The sequence below is a fragment of the Pogona vitticeps genome, chromosome 7, assembly GCF_051106095.1.
Source record: "Pogona vitticeps strain Pit_001003342236 chromosome 7, PviZW2.1, whole genome shotgun sequence".
Lineage (NCBI taxonomy): Eukaryota > Metazoa > Chordata > Lepidosauria > Squamata > Agamidae > Pogona > Pogona vitticeps.
This window is the reverse complement of record NC_135789.1, coordinates 9,788,793-9,812,356: the sequence shown is the minus strand read 5'-3', so window position 1 is coordinate 9,812,356 and position 23,564 is coordinate 9,788,793. Positions and strand designations below refer to the sequence as shown.

At 47.8% G+C, this 23,564-nt stretch overlaps 1 protein-coding gene across 7 annotated transcripts in view; it reads left to right on the top strand.

Annotated features, from left to right (window-relative positions):
• KCNAB2 (potassium voltage-gated channel subfamily A regulatory beta subunit 2) overlaps nucleotides 1–23,564 on the top strand; it is a 92,370-nt gene that overhangs the window by 45,335 nt on the left and 23,471 nt on the right. The window contains exon 2 of one of the 7 annotated variants that reach the window (XM_020800019.3): nucleotides 7,710–7,948. The exons of 5 other annotated variants lie outside the window; for them this stretch is intronic. In XM_020800019.3, coding sequence (XP_020655678.1) covers nucleotides 7,731–7,948 — 218 coding nt within the window. In that variant the 5' untranslated portion in view covers nucleotides 7,710–7,730. Of the gene's footprint in view, nucleotides 1–7,709; nucleotides 7,949–21,744; nucleotides 22,090–23,564 lie in introns of those variants that run through there. One more of the 7 variants, XM_020800020.3, reaches the window with a different exon arrangement.

The window sequence follows — 23,564 nt, the reverse complement described above, 5'->3', positions numbered from 1 at the left end:
CGCTCGTTTGCAAAATATAAAATAAAACAAAAGGGTGGGGGGAGAGGGCGTGGGCAAAGAAACCTTAATAGGGCTAATGGGTTTGGTGCGAAACATCTTTGGACTCTGGAAGGATGTGCGTCAGTCCGCAATTGCTTTTGACGGTGTCAATACTGCCCTTCGTAAAAGCCCCGCCGGTGTCACTGGTGGGGAAAAACCTAATAAATTAGAACTTTTCTTTAATGATCCGGCTTCCAGGAAAGCGGGTGAGTTGAGGCTGGAATTGCGTGGAACTAGAGGGAGATTTTAGGGTTGTGTTGTTTTGCAGGACAAGGGTTAGGGAGAAGCCTGTTCTGATGTGGATGCTGTGCTGGTGGAAGAAGCACTTTCTCTGCATTTCAGGTGTCGAGGATTCAGCTTCGAGTCCGAAGGACCCCAGTGGGTTATTCTCATGCCATCCCCCCAACTTTTCTGATTCTTGGAGATGATTATGTTTTTTTTCCAAGTTTGCACAGTAGTCTGCATTTTAAGAATGAGGAAGGAGAACTCTGCTGATAAGGGAGACAAGGGTGCTTTTTTTGATGGTGGGGGAATCGCACCCGGAGGGGAGCTTTTAAAAGGCAGGTAAACCGTTTCAGCTGCTGTCAGGTTTGCTTTGTGCTGGGTGGTGGAAGGAGATTCGGACCGAGATGCTAGATCAGGTCCCGTCAACCGACCTGAGCTTCTTAGAAGTTATTGCTCCTTCTCAGCCACCATCAGCCTCAGGTTAAATGGGAAGCAAATCATCTTGAGTTCAGTGGTGGTGTTTTCTTAGTTGGTGTGTTGCCTTGTGGAATCTTGTTGGGCGCGTAGACAAGGGTGCCGTGTTCCTCAAAAAGGGAAGGAATTACATTTCCAGCACTTTGCTCCAAATTGTTCTTGAAATGCCTGCTGTTGTTTTAGTGTGGGTTTCCCCCTTTTTCTTCCTTCTTGCTTGCTTTTGACATGTTCTGTGTATTTTAGGGGTGTCTGTGTGTGTGAGAGAAAGAACATGAAGTCTCCGTTTCACATTTAGCTGTGCTTCCTCCCCTTCTTAGTTTGCGCTTTTATGTGGCTGTGCTTAATTGTTGCCATTCTAAAATATTATTTTACTTCCCGGTGCTGATTTCTCTGGATGATCATCCGGATCGAAATCCTTGTTTATGTTTACCAACATCGTAGGACGGGGGGATGTCTCCCGGTCACCCCTTGAGGGTTTTCTGAACCAGTGTCGGGTGACAGCTAGATTGTTAAATCGGGGAGAGATGAATCAAAATCTATCTTGTAGCTTCCATCCACTCTGGGTGTCCTCGATGAGGCACTGGTGCAGTCGAGGATGCTGTGAGGATGATATGTCTCCATTGGGTTTGGGGGTAATTTATTTCTCTTAAACCCCCAAATAAAGTGAGCAGAAATGGGAAAGGGTGGAATCTACCTTTGTCTCTCCCCACCCATCCTTCTGCTCCTCTATACCCATTCTTAGGTTCAGATTTATGAGAATATAACACCTGCGTAATGTGGGAAGGGTAGATTTTCCTTTGCTATTATTATTGAGGGTTCCCAGTGTGGTGTAATGGATAAAGTGATGGACTAGGACTCTGGAGAACAGGGTTCAAATCCCCACTCAGCCATGGAAACTCACTGGGGGAGTGGAACTGGGAAAACCACTCCTTAAATATCTGACTTACCTTGAAGACCCTGTTAGGATCCCTATAAGTCGGTTCCAACTTGATGGCACAGAACAAGGTCAGTAGCTTGTACCGTATCTGAAGTGTCTGAATAATTAGAGAGTCTAAACTATAAGGGATCCCAAGGGTCACTTACAGTCAAAATGTCTGAAACAGGAAAGGCATCACTCCAGGACAAGCTTTAGCGGACGACCCTCCTGCCCCGGTCTGAAAGCCTTCAAGGAAGCCTGGCCCACCACCTTCTAAGGAAGCCCGTTTCCACACTTCCAAATGGCTCTCGCCATCGGGACGTTCTTCCTAATATTTAGTCCAAATCTCATTTCTCGCCATTGAAACCTCATTGGGTTGGGTCTTCCCTCTTGGAGGACACCTGGAGCATGTCACAGTCCTTGAGTTGTGGTGCCCAGAATGGGGTGCAGAAGGATGCAAGGGGAGATGCAATCAAAGCAGGAGAGAAGCCCTGTTACCCCATTGCCAGGACCTCACCCTCTTTCCCTGGCAGAGAATTCGGAATCTCCGTGGTTTCACTTGGGGGGAAAAATGAATTACAGCCACAGGAGAGCAAAGTCAGACCTTAATCCTTCCCTCCTGTTTTTTTTTTAATTTTTTTATATAGCACATATTCAAGAAATCTGCCACATATATCATAAAAATTACTCCTTTTCATCTCACCTTTCTTAACCTTTAAGTTACTGGTTAACTTTATTTATAACCATGTTCCATATATCATTATATCATTCTTACGTTCGAAATTCAGACTTTGATTTCAAATTCCTAGCTATTATTAATTCTAGCTGCTGTTGATAAATTGGTAATCGGTTCTTTAGTCATCTTATCATATTCCACAATCTCAAATATTGATAACAAAGCTATCTCAGGATTAAATTCTGTGTCTTTTTCACATACATCATTTAGTTCTTTAAAGATTAGTTTCCAAAATCTTTGTAACTTTTTCGCATCCCCACCACATATGAAAGTATGTACCGATTTCCTTCTCACATTTCCAACAGACATTCAGATAACTAGTGTTAATTTTATTCAGATTTGTGTTAAATACCATCTTAAACCCAATTTGAAAAAAAAAATCTCTTCTTCTCACTTTCTGTTTGAAGGATGGCTTGGAGTGGCTTGAATCAACAATTAAGATCCATTGGCTTTAGAAAAGGCCTGCTTCTGGCAGACGTGAAAATGGCTAGAAAAATCCCCAACGGCTTCTCTCCTTCAATCTCTCTCTGTTTCTCTTTTCTCTTCCCTCCACACTGGCTTTTTCCTTCTGCTTTTAAAAGCAAACTGGTCTGTTTGGTCTTTCAACAACGGGGAGATCAAAACGGAGCCCCTCAGAGGCAGTTGGACTAGAATGACCATCACCCTTGTCTCTGCTGGCAGAGGCAGATGGGCATTGTGGTCCCACCTTTCACCCAACGCTAGCATCTGAGAACGTTTGTGTCTGAGGCAGACTCCTACAAAAGTACGTAAGGAAAAAAACATAGGGTTTTAAAATGGATGCCGGGATTCAGAGAGAACAGAATGAAACTGATGACCAACGGCAAAATTGACATAGATCAAAAATAGGCTGATCCTGAATAGGTGCCCAGGCCAAAAATAATCCTCTTCTCTGCAGTGCGGATAAAGAAGCAGTGATAGATGCTAAAGTCTGGACACTCCTGATGCAAAGAGTCCCAGATTTCAGATAAGCTGCGTTGATCAAGAAACCCGATTTAGCCATGTTTACTTCTGCCAGGAGCGGGTCTTTTCCAAAGCCTGTGGATCTTGATTTTAGATTCAGGCCCCTCCCAAACCCCTTGCAAAGGATAAAGATAGCCTTCAACAACCTAGTTGTTGGGGGGAGATTCATCCTCTGATGTTGTCTCCAGCAATTGCGTAGATTGTTGTTAAACTCGGAGGATCCAAGAGGCAAAGACAATAAAAGATATGCCTTCTTGTCTCAAAGCCCAGAGGTTAAACCTAGACATGGCTCCTTTGGGTTGAGTGAAATGGTGGCCCTGCTAACTATGAACCCTAAAATTTGGATCCCCTCAACCTGTGATTTTGTGATGTTTTTGCAGTACAAACCCTGCTTTTTCCTACCTGCCCAAATCTATATAACCAACAGGTTACGTCATTCTTCCAAAATCCAAGATCTTCCAGTTCGTTCCAAATGAACTGCCCCAAAGTTCACAGACTTTTGCCTTGTGAAGCCCTCCAAAACGGTGGTTGCTCTCAATGTGGATGCTCTGCTGCTCAGCTCAAAATTGAGATAGACCTTCTCATTCCAAACCCTAGGCGGCAGGTCTTTGTTTTCTCCGTCATGTCACAGGTGTCAGGCTCAAGTACTTTGTACCCTGTGTTGTGTTGTGGGCGCTTCGGCTTGCCAATCCTCTTCCCTGCAAAAACACCACTATCTTCCCTGACACCTGCCCGCCAACTCCCCTGTCCATCCTGGTTGTGCATCTTACTCCCAAATTCTTTCTGAAAGGAAAACAGCCAGTTACTGCTCAGAAGAATCTGGAGGGGACGCTCCTGATGTTTAAACCTTTTTTTATTTATTCATTCATTCATTCATTCGTTTGTTTGTTTGTTTTATTTATTTATTTATTTATTTATTTATTTATTTATTTATTTATTTATTTATTTATTTATTTATTTATTTATTTTCTTAAATTTATATACTGCAGATCTATCTCAGAAGCATTTCTCCAACACCATTGTGTTTCTAAAATAGAAATTCAGAAATCTTTGGGTATAGCATTTTTATTTATTTATTTGCTTGTTACAATTCTGCCCTGCCTTTCCTCCAAACTTCCCCCCCACACTTTCCCATTTACATCTTCACAGCAACCCTGTGAGGTAGACCAGGCCAACGGAGAGGGAGAGAAGGATGGGGGGGCCCTAAAACACACCTGGTGAATTTCATGGTTCCATGAGGGACTAGAATCTTAATCTCCCACAACCGGGTGTGATGCTCTGACCGCTAGGCCATGCTGGCTTTCTGGAAAAGATGCACAGACGTTAGGGAAGTTTTAAAAATTACGTGTAGGGTGGGGGAAAGGAGACGGAGATTCAGAGAGAATGGTGTTTTTCCCTCCCTCCCTTACTCATAATTCTAAATCTCAGGGCTGTCCCCTGGGACCGATGAGCAGTCAGCTCAAATTATGCTGTTTGATGCTTAAAAGGCTTGCTAATGGCAACGAAGAGGAAGGGAAGCAAATTAATGACCATAGAGAAAGAGGAGGAGGGAGGGGCGTCCGTCAGTGACTTGAAATCCGCAGATGGAACATCAGCGTACAGATGCAGTCTACCTTCAAGGCCTTGTCCTGAGAGAAAGGGACACCGTTCTGTTGTGTTTTGCTTGGGTGTTTCTGAGAGGCTGAGCCCTTTTCTTACCCATTGAGCCGTAACGCTTCCTTTATACTTTGGTTGAGACGGCCTCGCTTTGAGGGGTTTCTCTCTGCTGGCGGTGGCTGCTGCATCTCATACCACTGTGCCACCCCACCCCACCCCGTTCAGCGTCTCTGCTAAAACATCATCCTTACTGCGTATGGACTCCCCATCACTTCCTCTTGGGGTAGGAAGAAGCCACAGAGGAAAACTGAGCTGTAGGAATCCACACCAAATAAGCTACTTGTTTGTTTTTTTTAAACTTCACTTAGCCTTTTTAAAAAACATTACAACTCCCCCCCCCCCCCGTTTTTTCCCTTTTTCCTTTTTCTTTCCTTCTGCTGGCTTTTGTCTATCATTTCTTTTGTCCTTTAAGTGAGAAACAGCTTGATTTGGTGACAAAAGTGTTGGAAGCCTTCTCTCTCTCTCTCTCTCTCTCTCTGTGTGTGTGTGTGTGTGTGTGTGTGTGTGTGTTGCCATCCAGACTTGGGGGTAATGTATTGATTTGTGTGTCAAACCTAGAGGTGCTTGGGTAGGCAAGAAGGATTTTATTTGATTTATTTTTTTAACTCTCCAAACAGCTGCTCTTGGTGACAGGGCATGCAAACTTTGATGTCACAGAGAATTTATTTTTCTGGCTATGTTTTTCAAATGTCACTTTGGCTAGCCATGACCCTATCACTGAAATAGGGAGAACAGGAGAAGGTAAGGCTGGAACATCAGCAACCCTATTAGTCCTTTGAAGAAAGGTCAGCATTGGGGAAAGGACAATTTAAGAAATCTAAAACAAACAAAAGCAAAAAAAAAAAAGATGTTGTGGCACTTCGAAAGACTCCCTGTCAACAGCAACACCATTAAAGGAAACAACAGAGGAACAACATGTGATCATGCAGAGAATGGCAGGCTTTTTCTGGAAGGATGGGTTTAGTAATTGTAAGGAAAATAACAGTGGATAACAGCATAAGTATTATATTTGGTAATGATCTAAGAATCATTGGCTGATATTTAAGCCATTGATATGGGTGTCCAGCATGTGTATATATTTTAAGCTCAGCTCTTTCCCTCTGTATTCTTGTCTTGTAGTGTTGCTTCTGATTTCAAGAGAGCCAGACTTCAAAAGAACTGAATACCAAGTAGAGCCATGAATCTTTACAAGGCGTGAAATGCAACCCAATGCCACCATCTGTTAGACCCTTGCACAAATGTTTTGCCATCTTGTCTCTGTAGTCTGACTCTCACGTCTCATGAAATGGACAATGTTCCAAAAAAGCTTACATTAAAATATAGCAGAAAGTCTTTAAGGTGCCACAACATCTCTCTCTCTCTCTCCCCTCTCCCCCCTTTGGCTTTTCTTTTGTAAGCGGTCCAGAAGGTGAACTATTTCTCCATCTGACCACCCCCTTATTGGAAACAGTGGAAAGAAAGCCAAAAGCTCTTTTAGAGGGAGGGAGGGAGGAAGAGTTTGAGAGAAAAAATGAAAGGGAGGGAGGGAAGGAAGGAAGGAAGGAAGGAAGGAAGGAAGGAAGGAGGGAGGGAGGGAGGGAGGGAGGGAAGGAAGGAAGGAAGGAAGGAAGGAAGGAAGGAAGGAAGGAAGGAAGGAAGGAAGGAAGGAAGGAAGGAAGGAAGGAAGGAAGGAAGGAAGGAAGGAAGGAAGGAAGGAAGGAAGGAAGGAAGGACCGACCGACCGACCGACCGACCGACCGACCGACCAACCAACCAACCAACCAACCAACCAACCAACCAACCAACCAACCAACCATGTGGGCACTTTATCTCCCCACTTCCATGAAATCATCCTGCTTTTCGGGGGGGGGGGGGACAGAGTTATATAGCAACTACCATGGGGCAGCTTCACTTTTTCTCCCCATCCATAAAACTCTGATCCTTTCTCATCTGCCTCCTCTTTTATCTTTTAATGTCTCCTTTTTAAAAGGAGAAACTGGGGGCAGACGGGAGGGGGGAGAGGTGTGATCTGTAGAACCCTGCCTCTCCTATACCCCAGTCTCCATCCTACACCCTAAAGCGCAGATCTGCCCGCCTGCTTTACTCCTGTGGACCTGGATATTTTTTTAAAGGCAGGTTTGAAAAACAGTTTGGGGCTCCCCCGTCGACCCTCCCTGGCAGGAAGCCCTGTTCTCGAAGGCTTCCGAGTGCAGGAGCCCAAACCCCTTAGACTGAGAATGAAAGGTCTTGTAAATCCTTTGGGAAGTCCTTGTGGAAGCCCCATAGATCCTTCAGAGATGGTCCCGATCCCCTGCCTTCTCTAGAGGGTTCAAGACCTTTGGCCAGCTTGCCTTGCTGGCCCTACAGATAACTCTCTTATTTGCTCCTGCTGGGAGGAAAAGGGCTCATTTTTTCATTCCCCTGGCAGAGCCCTGCGTGACTCTAAAGCTTGCATGCTCTGTGACCAACAAAGGGTCGCCTAACGGAGATGATGTCTGCTTGTCAAGAGGCATTGGCCAGGGTCGCGTGCAGGAGCAGTTTGTAGGCCGAGCCGGGGGGGATAGGCTCCAAAATTCAAGGTGTGGGTGCACCCCGCCCGCCTTGACCCCAAGACACCCCGTGGTGAGTTGTAACCTTCCAGTAAGGAGTGCACCATCCCATTCTCCGAGGTCGATTCCTTTGTAACGTCTGGGTAATCCACAGATCTCCCCGTCGGGCAGCATCATGCTGTCCATGACCTACAGCGGGAGCCTCAAGAGCGTGGCCAGTAGGTGCCATTCCGAGTGGGGGCTTCCTCAGATCCCGCCGACTGATGCGGTCGAGCTACAGCGGCTTCGGGAAGTCCGCGTGGCAGCCCAGGTCCGGGTCAGGGAGGAGTTTCTCCGGATGCATGGGCTTTCTCTCGACGAATGCACGGCGCAAAACACCGGCATGAAATATAGGTAAGGAACCCTACTTTTCAGGCTGCCGTTTTCCCGCAGAAGGGAATCTGATTGCGTGTCTGCGCTTTGGCATTTCTTCCGAACTGTGCTTTGGCATGGTTCTACCCTGAAGAAATGGTGCTTGTATCCACAAAAGCTCGCATACGGGACGGTGATTTATTTATTTATTTACTGTATTTTAGTGTTCCGTAAAGGTATCGGCTCTTTTTCACGTTTGTATTTCTGAAACATGGTGAACAAAACAAGGCAACTTCAAAAATAGGAATACCTTTTCAGCTGGTGAATCTGGACCTTCTGATGTAGTTACCTCTGATGGCATCTCTTTTTTTGGAGTAATGAGGGTGTAACTGAGTTACACTTCAAAGTAATAAAACGAGTCATCACAAAGTGATTTGGGGATGCGATGAGTAACATGGATTTGACATGATCCTCTTCTGAATCCTAAATAGCAAAACATATATATCCTTTATTTCCTCTTCTATAGGTATATATTTTCTGCAATAAAACTATGAAGAGCAAGTGCTTACAGAACTGAACAGGTTAAAAAAAAGGGGGGTGCTTCTGTGTGCCTTCACTGGGCATAGTTTTGTTGTTGATGAATGGAGATATCGAAAGGTGCAAATAAGCTCCTGGCCACCCCTGAAACCGGGGTGTCCAGAAAGTAACCCCATCCAGCATAGGCTGTAACCCTCTTCCTTGATCTTCCTTTCAACGGACTAGGAGCACCTCAGGCTTGTCTGGGTTAAGTATCCATTTTTTCACCCTTATCAAAGTCCATGACTGACACCAGACATTGATTTAGAACCAATTTAGAGCTTCCTCGGATTTAGGTGGCAAAAAGAGATAGAATTCGGTGTCGTCCGCATCCTGGTGACATCGGACCCCAAAACTCCAGACATTCTCTGCCGGTTCCAGGTAGATGTTCAGTAACGCAGGAGATGGCCAATCAGGACATGCCATTCTGGACAAAAAAAATGTTCCCTCTTTGGACCTCCTTTTTGATGATGTGTTGAGTGACAACACTACCTCCTGGTCTACTGCAAAAATCACTATTATCATTATTATTTTTTTGAGGCTCTTGTGTTCTGCTACCAGAACATCACTAGATGGCAGTGTCCCCTTTCTTACGGAGCGTCCACGCGGTGCGATGGACTTTATGGTGGTGCATTGTCTCTTTTCAACCATGGAGGGGCAGGAGAGAGCTGGTTCTCTCCCACCACCACCACCCGAAAATCGCTCTCATTTAGTGATCAAATTGCATGGACACCGGGTGTGCGTGCGTGTTTAAACAAGCATGGAATACATAAATGAAACAGCTCTTGAACCAAAGTGTTAGCTTGATGAGATAGGGAGAAATGTTTTCACTTCCCCGCCGTTGTGTTTTCTTGTCTACCCCACTGCCTACAAGGACTGCTATTTAAGATAAAATTAAAATAGACCCATGGAATCTCGGGCCCATAGGAGACGCCCCTTCAAAGCTACGGCTTTCCGTGCAGGCCGTTTGAGACCCTGGGAAGGAGGGTTTTTTTTCCTTTCGACGCTAAGCCGCACAGGCTTCCAGCTTGCACCTTTCTCACCGTTGAATCACGTTTAGGGGTCTGTCTCTCAGGTGGAACTTGTAGAATGGAGAATTGTTGCATTCGTCACCCCCCAAAATCCAAAAACCCTTTGCCTAGTGGGCAACTTCGCCCATTAGCATCCTTAAACAGAAGGTGGGTGGCTTTCTTAGTTATTAGAGATCTGCAGTAGGGTGCTGTAACCAGCGGTTTCCCCTGCAGCACATCTGGGCTGGAGACCCAGTCCTGCTCACTCAATTAAGTCAGAGCAGGCGAGGTGTAACCTTTACCGCCTCTGCAGATGGGTGAACCCTGCCAAAAGAGGAAAAGGCATTCGTCTTGTTCTCAGGCCAGTGTTTGTTTATATGCTCTGGAAAGTGAGTTGACGTTTGTGCCTAGTGAGTACCCTTCATCTTTCAAGGCTCTAGTCCTCATGGTTCTAAATAAAGTTTAGATTTAAATACAAGGTCTCAGCTTGCTTAGCTTTCGACATCATATATTAACAGGTGTGTTCCAGGTGATTCGGGGGCCCGGAATAGGATTTTCAGATTTTTTTTGGGGGGGGGGTAACAAATCCTATAATCCTCCATTCTAGAAATGCCACTTGACAAACCCATAACTACAAATACATAAATGTGGCTCACCTGGAAAAAAAAGCTGTGAAGGCTTCAGGGCCTAGCATCCTGTTCAGAAAGAAAACTTCTAGCTAGCTATGAGGCAACTTCCTGTTTGCACAGGAAGCTAGGCCTCAGAGCCTTCCCAGCTAGGGCTTTCCATCAGGTGAGCCACACTGAGGCGTCTGTGGGCCCCGTCAAGTGGGGCAGCCAGAATGGAGAATTATGAGATTTGCACAAAATCGGAACATCCCACGCCTATCGGTAGCATCTCTACGGAGAACGGAGAGAAGGCAAAATGTCTGAGAGACCATCATTTCCCATCTACAAAGGATCTTGCATAGAGATGGGCACGAACTGTTTCATCACAGTTCGTAAAGACAGCGACACAGATGCTGCTCTTCCCCTCCCTCACCTCCTCAGCCGATTAGCCAATCACCAGGCCTGCCTTGCTTGCTTTTCCCACCTCCTCGGCTAATCTCCCAGTCATGAGCAAGAGCCCAGACTTCTCTGCCCCGCCCTTTTCTCTGATTGGGAGATCAGACAAGAGGGCGGGGCAGAGTGGGCCTGCCGATTGGCTGATCGAACCAGAGGAGGCGGGGAAAGGGGAGTGGCAGCAACTGTCCTGCCGCCTTGAAGGAATGGGACGAACCGGTTCGTGCCCATATGCAGTCTTGCAGCCTTGTGGTGCTTTAGTTATGATGCCGATGCAATCAGACTAGGTTCCCATTCCTTCCTAGAAAAGATAATTTTGGGAAAGCTTGAGGGTTGGTTTCCCCCTCTTCCCACCTTTTTCTTTCTCCTCCAGACTTCCTGAGAATGCAATTCTTAACAAGTCCAGGCACCTGAGGGTTCATTCAGGTTCTCGCTGGGCTGGTAGGATTTCAAAGGCCTGCCATTTCCACCCCTGGAGGTGCCACATCAGGGAGGTGCCACAAGATGGGGGGTCTGGAGGGCTTGTTCCTCCAGCCGCCATCTCTGTGGGGCTCAGGCCTCTGCCTCACCCAAGACAGGAGCGCAAGCACCCTGCCGAGGCAGGGCCCCGCCAGGAGGACAAAACCAGCTGGCGCGCCATTAATCTTGCATGCGCTTCCCCGACCTGGCGCAGAGGGAGCATGAATATTTCAGGGGGCTCTCTTGATTAGTTTGGCTGAATCGAAGAGGTTTGTGGAGAAGAGGTTAGATTACCGTCGCCTAATAAGCATTGATGCATTATTCATCTCTCTTGATGTTTGCGAGAAAAAGGAAAAAAAAAACAGGCAGGGGACTCGAAGTCCACTTGGAACCACAAAAGAGAGAGAAAAAGAGAATAACAAGAAGTGGGCATCAGCAAAATCCCCAGCCAGAAGGGGTGACTCGTTGCGGGAGAATTAAAAGTTTCCCAAGTCCAGGAGATAAACCAAAGGTGGAGGAAGGTGGGTGGGGAGGGGGGCAACTTTGGTTGGTCTGGGGACCACCCCCAGCGTCTTGTGGATGGCATGCGCCAGAAAGTTTAAATTAAACTTTAATTTAAAAAAAAAAACACCAAACTCTAAGTCCCTGAATGTCTGTTTCTGATGTTGGTTTTCAGATTGGGGGGCACTTTCTTCTAAAGTGTTTTATTAAAAAAAAACACAACTAGGTGGCTTCTAGAAGCAGAGGGGAGAAACCCTTTAAATCTCTTTTTTCTTACTCTTTATTTAAAGTGGCCGGGAGGGCTTCACAAGGGGGTGCTTATGGCCTGCCGTTTCCCACCTCTGTTCCGAGGTAGGGGGTGTGGGACCTTCTTAACCCCTTTCTTCCTGACTCAACCCCATGCGTCATTGTCGTATGGCCCAGAAAGGCGCTGAGCTCCACTGCAGATTCTTCTCTCTCTCTCCCCTCGCATCGACAGAGGATGACCTTCCAGTCTCGCACCAAAGAGGGAGGCTACAAATCCGTCACGTTTCTAAACACCCTGAGGTCTTTTCTGTCTTATGGGGAGGCTTGTAGAGATTCCCAGGAGCTGAGCAAGGCCGTTCATGATAAGGACGCTTTGGAGCTGACTTGACAGCACAGAAGTTCTCTGATAGATGTGAGATGTTCAAGGAGAGGTTGATCATTGCCGGCTTCGCAGTGCCTTTCCTTGGCTGAACAGGGATTTGAACCCGGGTCTCTGGGGTCCTTGTCTGACACGCTATCCTCTAATGCCGCCCTGGCTCTTTCCAGTCAGTATAGACTTCCTGATGGTGAGCTTCATTCTGTGTAGTGTCGTTGTTTACCACCCATACTAAAGGATACCAGTTTACTTGTGGTCTTTAAAAAGAGACCCAAAGCTGTGAGAGGATTTGAAATTCCATCTCATAGAATCAAATAATAATTCACTTAGAAGGGGCCTCGAAGGCCATCAAGTCCAACCCCCTGCTCAGTGCAGGAATCCAAGTCAAAGCAGATCTGCCAGGTGTAAATTTCTATTGAAGGCCTCCAGCATTAGAGCACTCGCCCCCTCCCGAGGTCATCGGTTCCCTTGTCGTACTGCTCTAACAGTTGGGAAGTTTTTTCCTGATATTTGACCCAAAGCTGGCTTCCTCTAACTTGAGCCCATTGTTGTGCATCCTGCACTCTGGGGTGATGGAGAACGGATCCTGCCCCTCTGCCCTCTGTCTGTCTCCTGTCTCTGCATGGGCCGTGCTCTGCAGGGCCAGCCCTTCCGTTAGACAGAGTGAGGCAACGGCCGCGGATTTGCGGGTATTGTGAAGGGGTCGGAAAAGAGTTCATAACTTAATTTGTTATATTTTTAATGTTTATAGGCAGGTGTTGTGCAGAAGGATTGGGGAGGGGTTTTCTGTGTCGCATGTACCTCAGTAACCTTGGATAAGGTTGGATACCTAAGCTTTGGCAGGTAAACATTTGCTATTTTGGCTCAGGCAGCGAATATCTGGGGATGGCACTGCTGTTCTGTACACCGTTGATTCCTGTCAGCCACTGTGGGCTGTGGCGCCTCAGCACTGTGTATAACGAATCCTTCGTCCGTCCCAGCACAAAAGAGGGGCAGCAGAATTAGCCACGAGGCTTCCTGTTAGATCTCTGTCCGAGTTACTGGTCTCGGCTTTCCTCTTTCTCACCAGGTAACATGCCAAGAACAGTGACTCAAACTGCTGGTCTGATCAATTCCCACTGTCTATTATTATTAATCACATATTTAGCTATTCTTTCCTCCAGATAAGTCAAGGGGGAGCTTATCCCTCCCCCCCACATCCCTAGTTTGACAACAAGTCTGTGAGGTAGACTGGTCTAAAGGATACCAGCTGACTTGTGGGCTTTTCAAAGAGACCCAAGGCTATGAGAGGATTCGAACTTCCATCTTATAGAATCAAACAATCATTAAGTTGAAAGGGGCCTATAAGGCTATCAGGTCCAACCCCCTGCTCAGTGCAGGAATCCAAGTCAAAGCAGATCTGACAGAGGGTTGTCTAAATTTTTTTCTAAATACCCGCAGCATTGATGCACTCACCACTTCCCGAGGTTCTATTGTCATACTGCGCTAACAGTTAGGAAGTTTTTCCTGATATTCAATCAAAATCTGGCTTCCTGTCCCTTGAGCCCATTGTTGTGTATCCTGCACTCTGGGATGATCGAAAACAGATCTTGCCCCTCCTTTGGATGACAGCCTTTCAAGTATTTCAAAAGTGCTCTCCTCTCTCCCCTCAGTCTTCTTTCCTCAAGGCTAAACCTGCCCAGTTCTTTCAGACTTTCCTCCTAAGGGCTCGGTTTCCAACCCCCTGATCCTCCTGGTTGTCCTCCTCTGAACTTGCTCCAATTTGTCAGCATCCTTCTTGGCGTGCGGTGTCCAGAGCTGGATGCAGGACTCAAGATAACGAGTGTCAAAGAGAGGACGACAAGTCTCGAACCGTCTAGCTGGGCGTCCAACACCTTCGCCACAGTGGCGTGACTTGAGCGTAGGAGCAAAGCATGCCTTGCAGGGAGCCAAATAAAAAGACACCTCAGCAATCAGCAAATTAAGAAGCACAGTAGCTTTCCACCGGCTGACGGGGGCACGAGTCTGCCAACAGCACTGGCTAAAATATGGGTTTCTGGGGGGTCTCCAAGGAGAGGAGGGCGTCTAAAATACCGAAAGGAGGGCGGACTTAATCCGTGTGGAATCGAGGCTGAAAAAAGCAATCCTGATCAAAGATTAGAAATCCTTTGTTGGAGGAGGCTTAATTTAAAACCCACAGATGGAAAAAAAACTTCAAAACAAAACAGATGGGGTTGTGGGAAACAAATTCCCACCCATGAATTCAAGGGGGTGGGGAGGACAGGACATCTCTCTAACCCCTCCCACCCCCTCCAAGGGTCCTCTAATCCAGCGGTTTCCACCCTTGGGTCCCCCGATGTTCTTGGACTACAACTCCTAGAAATCCCGGCCAGCACAGCGAGTGGCGAAGACTTCTGGGAATGTCAGTCTAAGAACATTGGGGGACCCACATTTGGGAGCCACGGATCTAGTCCAACGCCACGCCATCAATGCAGGAAATCCACAACTCGAGCATCCTTGATAAGTATAACGGCTGAATATGTGTTCGTAGAGAAATGGCTTTTCTTGAGAAAACGGGATAAGATTTCCTTTCGATCATGAAGGGGACTCAGGGGGTTAAAATATGGAAGGTTGCTATCCGAAAGAAAAGGGGCCATCTGTCTGCAAGCAGCGGGTGGAAACATAGATCTTAAATTGGTGTTCCCGGTCCACCCAAAGTGGAACGTGGATTCAAGGGGATGCTGCAAACGCACAGTGACCCTTAACCTCTGCTCTGATGGTTCAGGCCATGGATACAACGGAAAAGATTATTTTGCACAGTCTAGCACAAGGCATGGGGAGGGGAATTAGATGTTTTGGGTTGTTGTTGTTTAGTCGTTAAGTCGTGCCCGACTCTTCATGACCCCATGGACCAGAGCATGCCAGGCCCTCCTGTCTTGTCGTTTGGGGCTACAAACCCCATAATTCTCTGTTGTGGTAGTTCTACCTGATGGATACCAAAATACGGCTCACCTGGGAGAAAGGCCTAAGCTTTTGTGGCCTGACTAGGCCTAGCTTCCTGTTCAAAGAGGAAACTCCTAGCTAACAGCAGTCAGAACTCAGCCTAGCTAGCTCGCAAAGTGTAAATCTTAGGCCTTTCGCCCAGGTGAGCCTTATTGAGGTGTCTGTCAGGTAGGACTCCCAGAGTGGAGGGAGACACTGTAAAACCTACATTTGTCTAACACCAGATACTGCTCCATGTTTCTCCAGCAAACGTGTGCTTTGAAAGTTCCTTTTCTCCTACAATATTCCTTCCTTTCTGGACATTCCCATTTGTTAGACAGAGCATGGAAGAGAAATCAAGACCATTCCTTGACACCCACCCCATCTCACAACCTTTTTTTTTAAACCAGGAACCCATTTCTTGCAGGGACTACGTAGAAGTTTCTGCATTGGCTGGGGGTGTTTTTTTTTCAGACCTTTCCCCCCTCCCACCACCACCCCAAACTGAAATTGAAGGCTACCGTCAGGAGCTAAACTAATCTGGATTACTTTGGCTGGAGGGATTAAACAGCCTGCAGGAAGGAAAAGGAAACGCCAAGTCCTTGATGATCTTTCTAAATCTTAAAGAAGGAAGTCAATCTTAATGAATTGGGCGCTGGGAAGGGCTGAGCAGAGATCATTAAGGGCGGGCGCAGCCCCTTTGACCTCAGGTCAGAATGATGGGGAATGGCATTAAGATGGCATTGCTCTAAAACAGCCTTTTCCTGACTTGATGATCCTTCCCCCCCCCAAAAAAAAACCCAGGAATCATGGACAACAGTTCCCATCATCTCCACCCTGGATGATGGGTGGGGATGATGGGCCTTTTATTCCAAACCATCAGGCAAGTGACAGACTAGGCTAGGGGGCTTTCAGAAACAGCTCCTGAAGAGTGTTTGGCCTGGAGGGTCCCCACTGGATGATGGGACTTGGGAGTCCTTAAAATTCCACCCCTGGTTTAAAAAGCACCAGAATGAGGCAAAGAAGGCTTCTTACACATGGTCTCCATGGGCAGGTTCACACCAAATGAGCCGTAGAATAATAAAATAATGTAAGGGGCCTCGAAGGCCATCAGGTCCAACCCATCTGTTCAGTGCAGGGATACACATCCGAGAAGATCGGGCAGAGAGGGCGGTCCAGTCCTTTCTTGAATGTCTCCAGTGTTGCAGCGCTCACCACCTCCCAAGGTGTTTGTTGTACTGCTCTAACAGTTAAGAAGTTTTTCTCCATGAAATGTGGGCTGAAAGAAGGTGGTAGGGAAAGCCATTTTCTCCATTTGCCATTCAGACAAGCCCGCCTGATTGAGGATACGAGACACAGCCTTTTCAGTGGCAGCTCCTAGGCTGTGCAACACATTTTCACCAATAAGATGTTTTCACGGAGAAACCTCCGTTTGAGCCAGGCGTGACTCTTGTTTCTTAGACATGATTGTAACATAGTTTGTGTTTCAAGTTTAACTTTCAACTTGCAGAACTATTCTGTCTCGTGGTGATTGTGTTGGGTGCTTTTGACCTTGTCTTTGTTTTTGAATTGCTTGATGTTAGTAATCATTTTTCATGTCATGACACGGTTTAGCCCACAGCGTGGTGGCGCTGCGGGCTAAACCGCAGAAGCCTGTGCTGCAGGGTCAGAAGACCAAGCAGTCGTAAGATCAAATCCACGAGACGGAGTGAGCTCTTGTCGCTTGTCCCAGCTCCCGCCAACCTAGCGGTTCGAAAGCATGCAAATGCAAGTAGATTAATAGGAACCACCTCGGTGGGAAGGTAACAGCGTTCTGTGTCTAAGTCGCACTGGCCATGTGACCACGGAAGATTGTCTTCAGACAAAACGCTGGCTCTATGGCTTGGAAATGGGGATGAGCACCGCCCCCTAGAGTCGAACACGACTGGACAAAAATTGTCAAGGGGAACCTTTACCTTTACCTAATATGATAACCTTTCTAGCTCTTGCTGGGTTTTTTAAGCAATTTTGTGAGCTGCTTTGGTTCCCTGGATGGGAGAAAGTTGGATAATAAGCAAACAAAAAAAGACAACGATTACACTTTACCCCTCCGGAGACACATAATTCATAGCTGTGAGTTCTACAGTCAACAATGAAAACTATATATCTTGACCGATCGTCAAAGAAAACCAAGCTAATTTGCTGTGTGTGAAGCTGCAAAATAATCTTAGAAGATAGTAAGATGTCTTTTAGTTCTTATGCCAGCTGTGCTTCTAATCATGAAGCTCCCTAACTCTGTCTGCGGCCAGCACTTCCAAGAAGCTGAAACGGATCTACTTATTTCACATGAAGCTCTGGGATTCATCCACTTCTCTTTTTTTTCCTGCTTCTGTCTGCTCACCTTCTCAGGCCGAAGGCTGGATGGTACAGTACAGATAGCCCGTGATTATTAGGGGGATTTCTTTCAGCTTTGAGTGATGTCTGTTTGTCATGCCAGGAGCTTCCGTTGCCTCCTGCAGTTTGTACAGTAGCCTTCCTTTGTTTTGTGATCGGGGTGGGGGTCACTAGGATCTAAGCATGGGTTTTGTTTGCAAGAAGGGAAGTATTTGTAAGGCCTGGAGATCCGCCTGAACCACGTCTCTAGAACAGTGGTCCCCAACCTTGGGCCTCCAGATGTTCTTGGACTTCAACTCCCAGAAACCCTGACCAGCAGAGGTGGTGGCGAAGGCTTCTGGGAGTTGTAGTCCAAGAACATCTGGAGGCCCAAGGTTGGGGACCTCTGCTCTAGAACGCTGATGGACTTCCAGCTTGTAACAACCCACTGTCTGTTTGATGTTTAGTTCCAGGAGGGATATTTTGGGTCTGATACATCAGGACTTATTGTGATGTCTTCAGAAGGTACCGAACGTTCCCTTTGGGGAGATTCCCCTTCCATTCATTCGTCAGCAGGAAGTGGAGCATGTTTGCATTGGAGAACCACCTCATGCGTGCAGTAAACCAGCAGTGAATGGCAAGGGGCTGAGGGTGAAAGAAGGTTAATCCTACCCATCTTCTTTTGTCTTCGCTTTGGAAAGATGCTGATTTTGGAGAGGACTTTCTGTTCCAGTGATTCCAAAGTGGGAGGCTGACTCTTCTTGAGTTCCCCCCCCCCGCCATCTCCTGCCCATTCCGTCACCCCTTTTCAGAGAAGGTCCTCGGCAGCAACACAAACGCCGCATGGCAGCTCGTAGCCGGGAGGCAGAGCGCGCCGCCCGCCCGCTCGCCAGTGCCAGGAGCCGTGTGCTAATTCCTCTTCGTGTGGGCGTCAAGCAGGGCAAAAGCCAGGCTGCCGTTTAAATGCCGAGAGCCGGATGCGCAGAAGGATTGTCACTGGCCTAACGGGTGACTTCTCTCGTTTGCTTTCCCTCCCCTGCGACCGGCGCGGCCTTTTGCTCAAAACAGGCGCTTTCTCTGCAGCCGTTTTCTTTGAACCCGGCCATCGGGCTTTGCTGTTCTCCTTCCAACACGCAGTAAGGCAGGGTTACATCAGGGGGACTCTCTGGATTGAGTTTTTGCCTCGACAGGAGCCATCTGCAGGGGCCCGATCCCCAGATCTTCATGAAATGGCCGTGTGGTCTGCCGGCTCTGGTTTCGTTTCTTTTGGCCCAGTTTATATTCTTCGTCCTCCTACCTTTTTGTTGTTTAGTCGTTTAGTCGTGTCCGACTCTTCGTGACCCCATGGACCAGAGCACGCCAGGCCCTCCTGTCTTCCACCGCCTCCCAGAGTTGGGTCAAATTCATGTTGGTCGCTTCAATGACCCTGTTCAAACCTCTCATCCTCTGTCGTCCCCTTCTCCTCTTGCCTTCATACTTTCCCAACATCAGGGTCTTTTCCAGGGAGTCTTCTCTTCTCATGAGAGGGCCAAAGGATTGGAGCCTCAGCTTCAGGATCTGTCCTTCCAGTGAGCACTCAGGGTTGGTTTCCTTCAGAATGGGTAGGTTTGTTCTCCTTGCAGTCCAAGAGCCTCCTCCAACACCTTATTCCATCTCAAAATGCCAGATGCAGGAGGAGGGGGATCAGGAGACAGGTCTCCAGTGGTCTCGTGTGCTCCCAGAGGCATCTGGTGGGGCCACGGTGAAAGACAGGAAGCTGGACTCGAGGGGCCCTTGGCCTGATCCAGTACAGGGCTCTTCTGAGGTTCTTATGTTCCTGTTGAGCATGCTGGCCATTTTCCATTACAAGGAGGCGTCCCAGGAAGAAACAGCTGTCTTGAAAAACGTGCCAGGTTCTACTTGGCTGCTTTGAATGAAGTTCTGTAGGAGAGACATATCTCCCGTGGCTTTCCTCTCTTACACACACGTACCTGATGTTCTGGGGGGAAAAATATTACCCGTGCTTAATTTTCCCATGGAAACATTTCCATTTCCAGGAAGAAATTCCAGCCGAATAAAAATGAGCCATTTTGCTTCACCCAGTTCATTGGTAACAATGAAGGGGCGGCCATAGAATAAGGCAAAGTCATTTGAGCCATCAGGAATATTATTCTATTCATAAACAGGACTTAGCCTGAAACCAGCTTAGTTGTGATGTAGATATTAGGAGATTAATATTTTTTCAAGTGATAGGGGCCTCGGGTATATAGGAATGGTTCATGGAAGGACAGAGAGGGCCCCCCGCGCACAAATACTCAAGAGTCCGGTAAAGTTTTTAATCCACATTTTTCACAGATCAGTGCTAAAAAGATGATTAATATTTGTTTGGCTTTTGACAAGCTTAGGGAGTAAGAGTCTCGTTTCTTGAGCTTCGTATGTTTCTTTCACAACCACCTTGTGAAAGTCAGAAGACTACACACACACACTCTCTGTCTCTGGGTAAGATTCACCGCAGCTAACGGATGTGTTGCAGATTTAGGAGGCCAGAATAGAGATGGTCTAAAGACCCTCAGGATGCATCAGGGCAGTGAATCCTCTCCTGGATGTAACCCAGTCTTTAAAGGAGATGTCCAAGGTGCTGAAGGAAGAGTATGGCGCTTTGGTAAATTTCGGACTAGAATCCGGATTCGCCAGCAGAATCTTGAAAGCTCCAGATTCCCCCAGCTGTGAAGGGGAAAAGGCTAGGAAGAGCAGAACTGGACACTGGAGTTTTGTGACTTTGACTCCGAACTCAAGTCATCATCTTCCTCTTAGAACTGCAGGGCTAGAAAGGGACCGTATGGATCATCAAGTCTAGCCTCTGCCTTCTCCGTTCAGATTCTGATGTGAAGCTCCAAGCTCCAGGTTAGATATTTCTGTTCAAATACACGTCAGTGCTTTGGACATGTAATAAGTTTCATTTAGCAAATGCGGATCTTAAAAAGAAAACCCTTCCAAAACGATGATATATTGCATCACACTCAATATGACTGGAAATGTTTCCAGTTCATAATTGCCCAGAAAACATCATTGGTCAAACCCTCCCAGCCTTCCTGCCTCTCTGCAGTGGGTGAGTCACACCTTCTTAACCCCAAAGTTTGTTGAGAAGGAGAGTTCGGACATACAGCCGCAGCGTACGTGGGCATTGTCCATGAAACACATTCTTACTGTGTCTTCCTCTTGTGTAAAAACTGGCCTCGCACACCCAACGCATCACTTGAGATTTCTCCCTTTGGTTCCTTCGTGTCGTTGGAATGATCAAATTTTCTGCTCTGGAGATTCTGGACATCACTTACTTTGGATTTTCCCCGGGGCTCATGAAGTTCCTTCCTTCCCTTTATCCCTCCTCCCTCCTTCCCTCCCTCCCTCTAAGGAGATAATTCCAGAAAACAACAGGGTCTCCCTTGGTGTGTGCCATTCGCTGTCTAAATTTAGTCTCTGGCGAATTTTCAGGCTCCACGAACACTGAGAAGGAAGAGGAAGGAGCAGACGCAAAGGGTAGAGATCAGGGCAAGGGTGTTCAGGAGGGGAGGGGGTGGTGAAAACAGACTTCCAACGTCAGGCGGTTGCATTTAACGCTCCAAAGCAGCAGTGTGTGTGTCAAAGGCGCTCTCTCCGAACAAAAGTCGCAGCTGTGACATTTCCTTTGTTCGCCGCCGTTTCCAAAGTTGGGCTCCCCCTGCACAGATCCGGGGTCCACTCGGAGGACTTGAAACAGAAGGAGGATTCCTCACAGCAGGAGAGACCCTGGAGCCGCGGGATTTACTGACTTCCAAAAGCCAGCACCTTTTCTGGTGAGTGAGTTGACCGATCGGAAAGAGCATCTCCTTCCCTGACTTGTACACAGAGAGCGAGCCGCCCCCACCCTCCTGGACGAGGATGTCTCTCCAGAGAGATTTTCACCTCCGGAATCCATCCGAGCCGAAATGACGTCGCTCCGGCGTCTTGGGAGAGCAGCGGCCGGCTGGGTGAGGATCCTTTGAGTGAAAGGTGGTGGCAGTGGTGGAACCTGAACCGACCTCCAGCCTCTCGCCTGCAAGGAGCCCCTTGAGATCATCTGGAGGGGGGCCTTTGCCCAGCTGCCAAGCTGGACCGGAACGTCCAGGCCGGAAGAAAAGACGGAGGAGGTGGCACCTGGGGAGGCCAGTCCACCTGAAGGCATTATCGGTTTGATTATGGGGTGACCGTCTTTGGGGTATCTTCCTTGCGTCGGGTTTTGTCACGATCCAGAAGAGAGTCGCGTGGCTGTGTTTGGACATTTCAGATCTGGTGGGGAGAGGGAGAGGGTTGTGCTTTTTGGGGGGAGGGAGGAGAATTTTCCTCCTCCTTGACATATACCCCAGAGGAGAGTGTGCGAGGAAGAGAGGGAGCTGAGCCATCCCGTGAAGAAGGAAACCCCAAGAGAGGGAACGCCAGCATGCAGGTTTCTTTCGTCTGCTCCGATCACAACATCAAGACCCGGAGTTCCGAGGACCGACTCAACCGGCAGAATGCCAACAGCCCCAGCACCCGGGGCCGGTTCCGGGCGGTGGCCATGGTGGCCCGGAGCTTAGGGCACCTCTCCATGCACAATGCGCCCGCCTCCGGCGACTCCGGGGCGAAACAGCCCGGCATGAAATACAGGTATGGAAGGTGAAAACGAGGACTTTTTGGCAAAGCATGCTCCTAGCCATTTGTAACGTTTGGCAGTTGGGTTGGGTTGGGTTGGGTTGGGTTGGGTTGATTGGGTTGAGTTGAGTTGAGTTGAGTTGGGTTGGGCGTTGGTTCCCACAACAGCTCCATCCCCAAGCTTTGAAGGGGTTGCCTTTTAGTTATTTTTATAAGTTTGTCCAAAACTATTGGTTGACCATGTCTCCACCTACAGTGACCTCCAAAGTGATGTCCTTCGGATGGACTTTTCATCTTCAGAAATTTGTTGGGACTCCTTTATGGGATGTTCCCAACAAAGAAGCTGGGTGGCCGTCCCTCAGAAATGTGCAAACGGTGGATTTCTGCATCTGTCTGGGCTGGACTAGATGACCTTAGGGTTTCCTTCCAACTCCCCTCTTCTATGACTTGTGCTGTTCTCCCACTGAACGTGGCCTTCCTCTTTCTAAAGCTGCTGCTTCAATAGTGCTGGGGGTGGGCGGGATGGGGTTGTGGCTCTCTGGAAGGTTTCGGACTCCAACTCCCATCACCCTGGGTCAGCAGAGCAAATGGGAGGGAGGTGGGGAATTGCAGTTCAACATCAAGGGAGCCCCTCTTTGCCCTGACATCAGTGGCGGCGGCAGCAGCTTTGGATTGCTTTGCTGTCACAAAACTTCAGTGTCCTAGACAATTTTCGGTTGAGAAAAAAGGGTGAAAAGGGAAGCTTTAAGCCCACTTTCCTCCCACACCATTGTCTTCCTCTCTGTTAGGCTCCTTCTGGTTACTTTTGCTTTTTAAAAAAGAGTGAGTGGGACACCAGGTGTGAGCAGCTTTTTTAAAAAGCATATGTGGAACATATCAGGTGCCCAAAAGAGAGCAAAAGAGGACACCACTATTCCTTAAATCAGCCACCAGCCCATCCTCTTCAAGATCCTGGTGGTGGTGAGTCTTGGGTCTTTCCCAGACCTACCTGCAGTTCTTGTGGCTTGAACCAGGGAGGTTCTGTGGGTGAAAAAGATGCTCAGCATCTAATACATCCCTTCTCCAGGAAGTAAACCTGGCTGGATTTCCCCCACCTGCATCAGAAACATTGGGATCTGCTGTGGCCAAGTCAGACCATGGGTTCATTTTCATTCTGTAGGATTTGCACTTGCCCCTTGGTGTTACAGGACCTGGGAAGGGATTCCTCAAGGTCATCTAGTCCAGCCCCCCACCCCTGCAGAGAAGGTTGCCCCCAGCTTTATTTGGGAGAGGGTGGGAATAGAAGCTGGGGCTTGCTGGAGTCAAAGGCAGTGAGTCACTGTTCCAAACCGAGAAACCGGCCTTATTCTCAATGAAACCCCCTTTTCCTCCTAGCCTTATTGTGTCGGCTCTGACTGGTAGCAAGAGCTGTTGACGGTTTGACCTGGGTTCTTTCCCAGAGCTGTCAGAATGGGCCCCATGCAACGCGTGTCATCTTCTTCCAGCCTTCC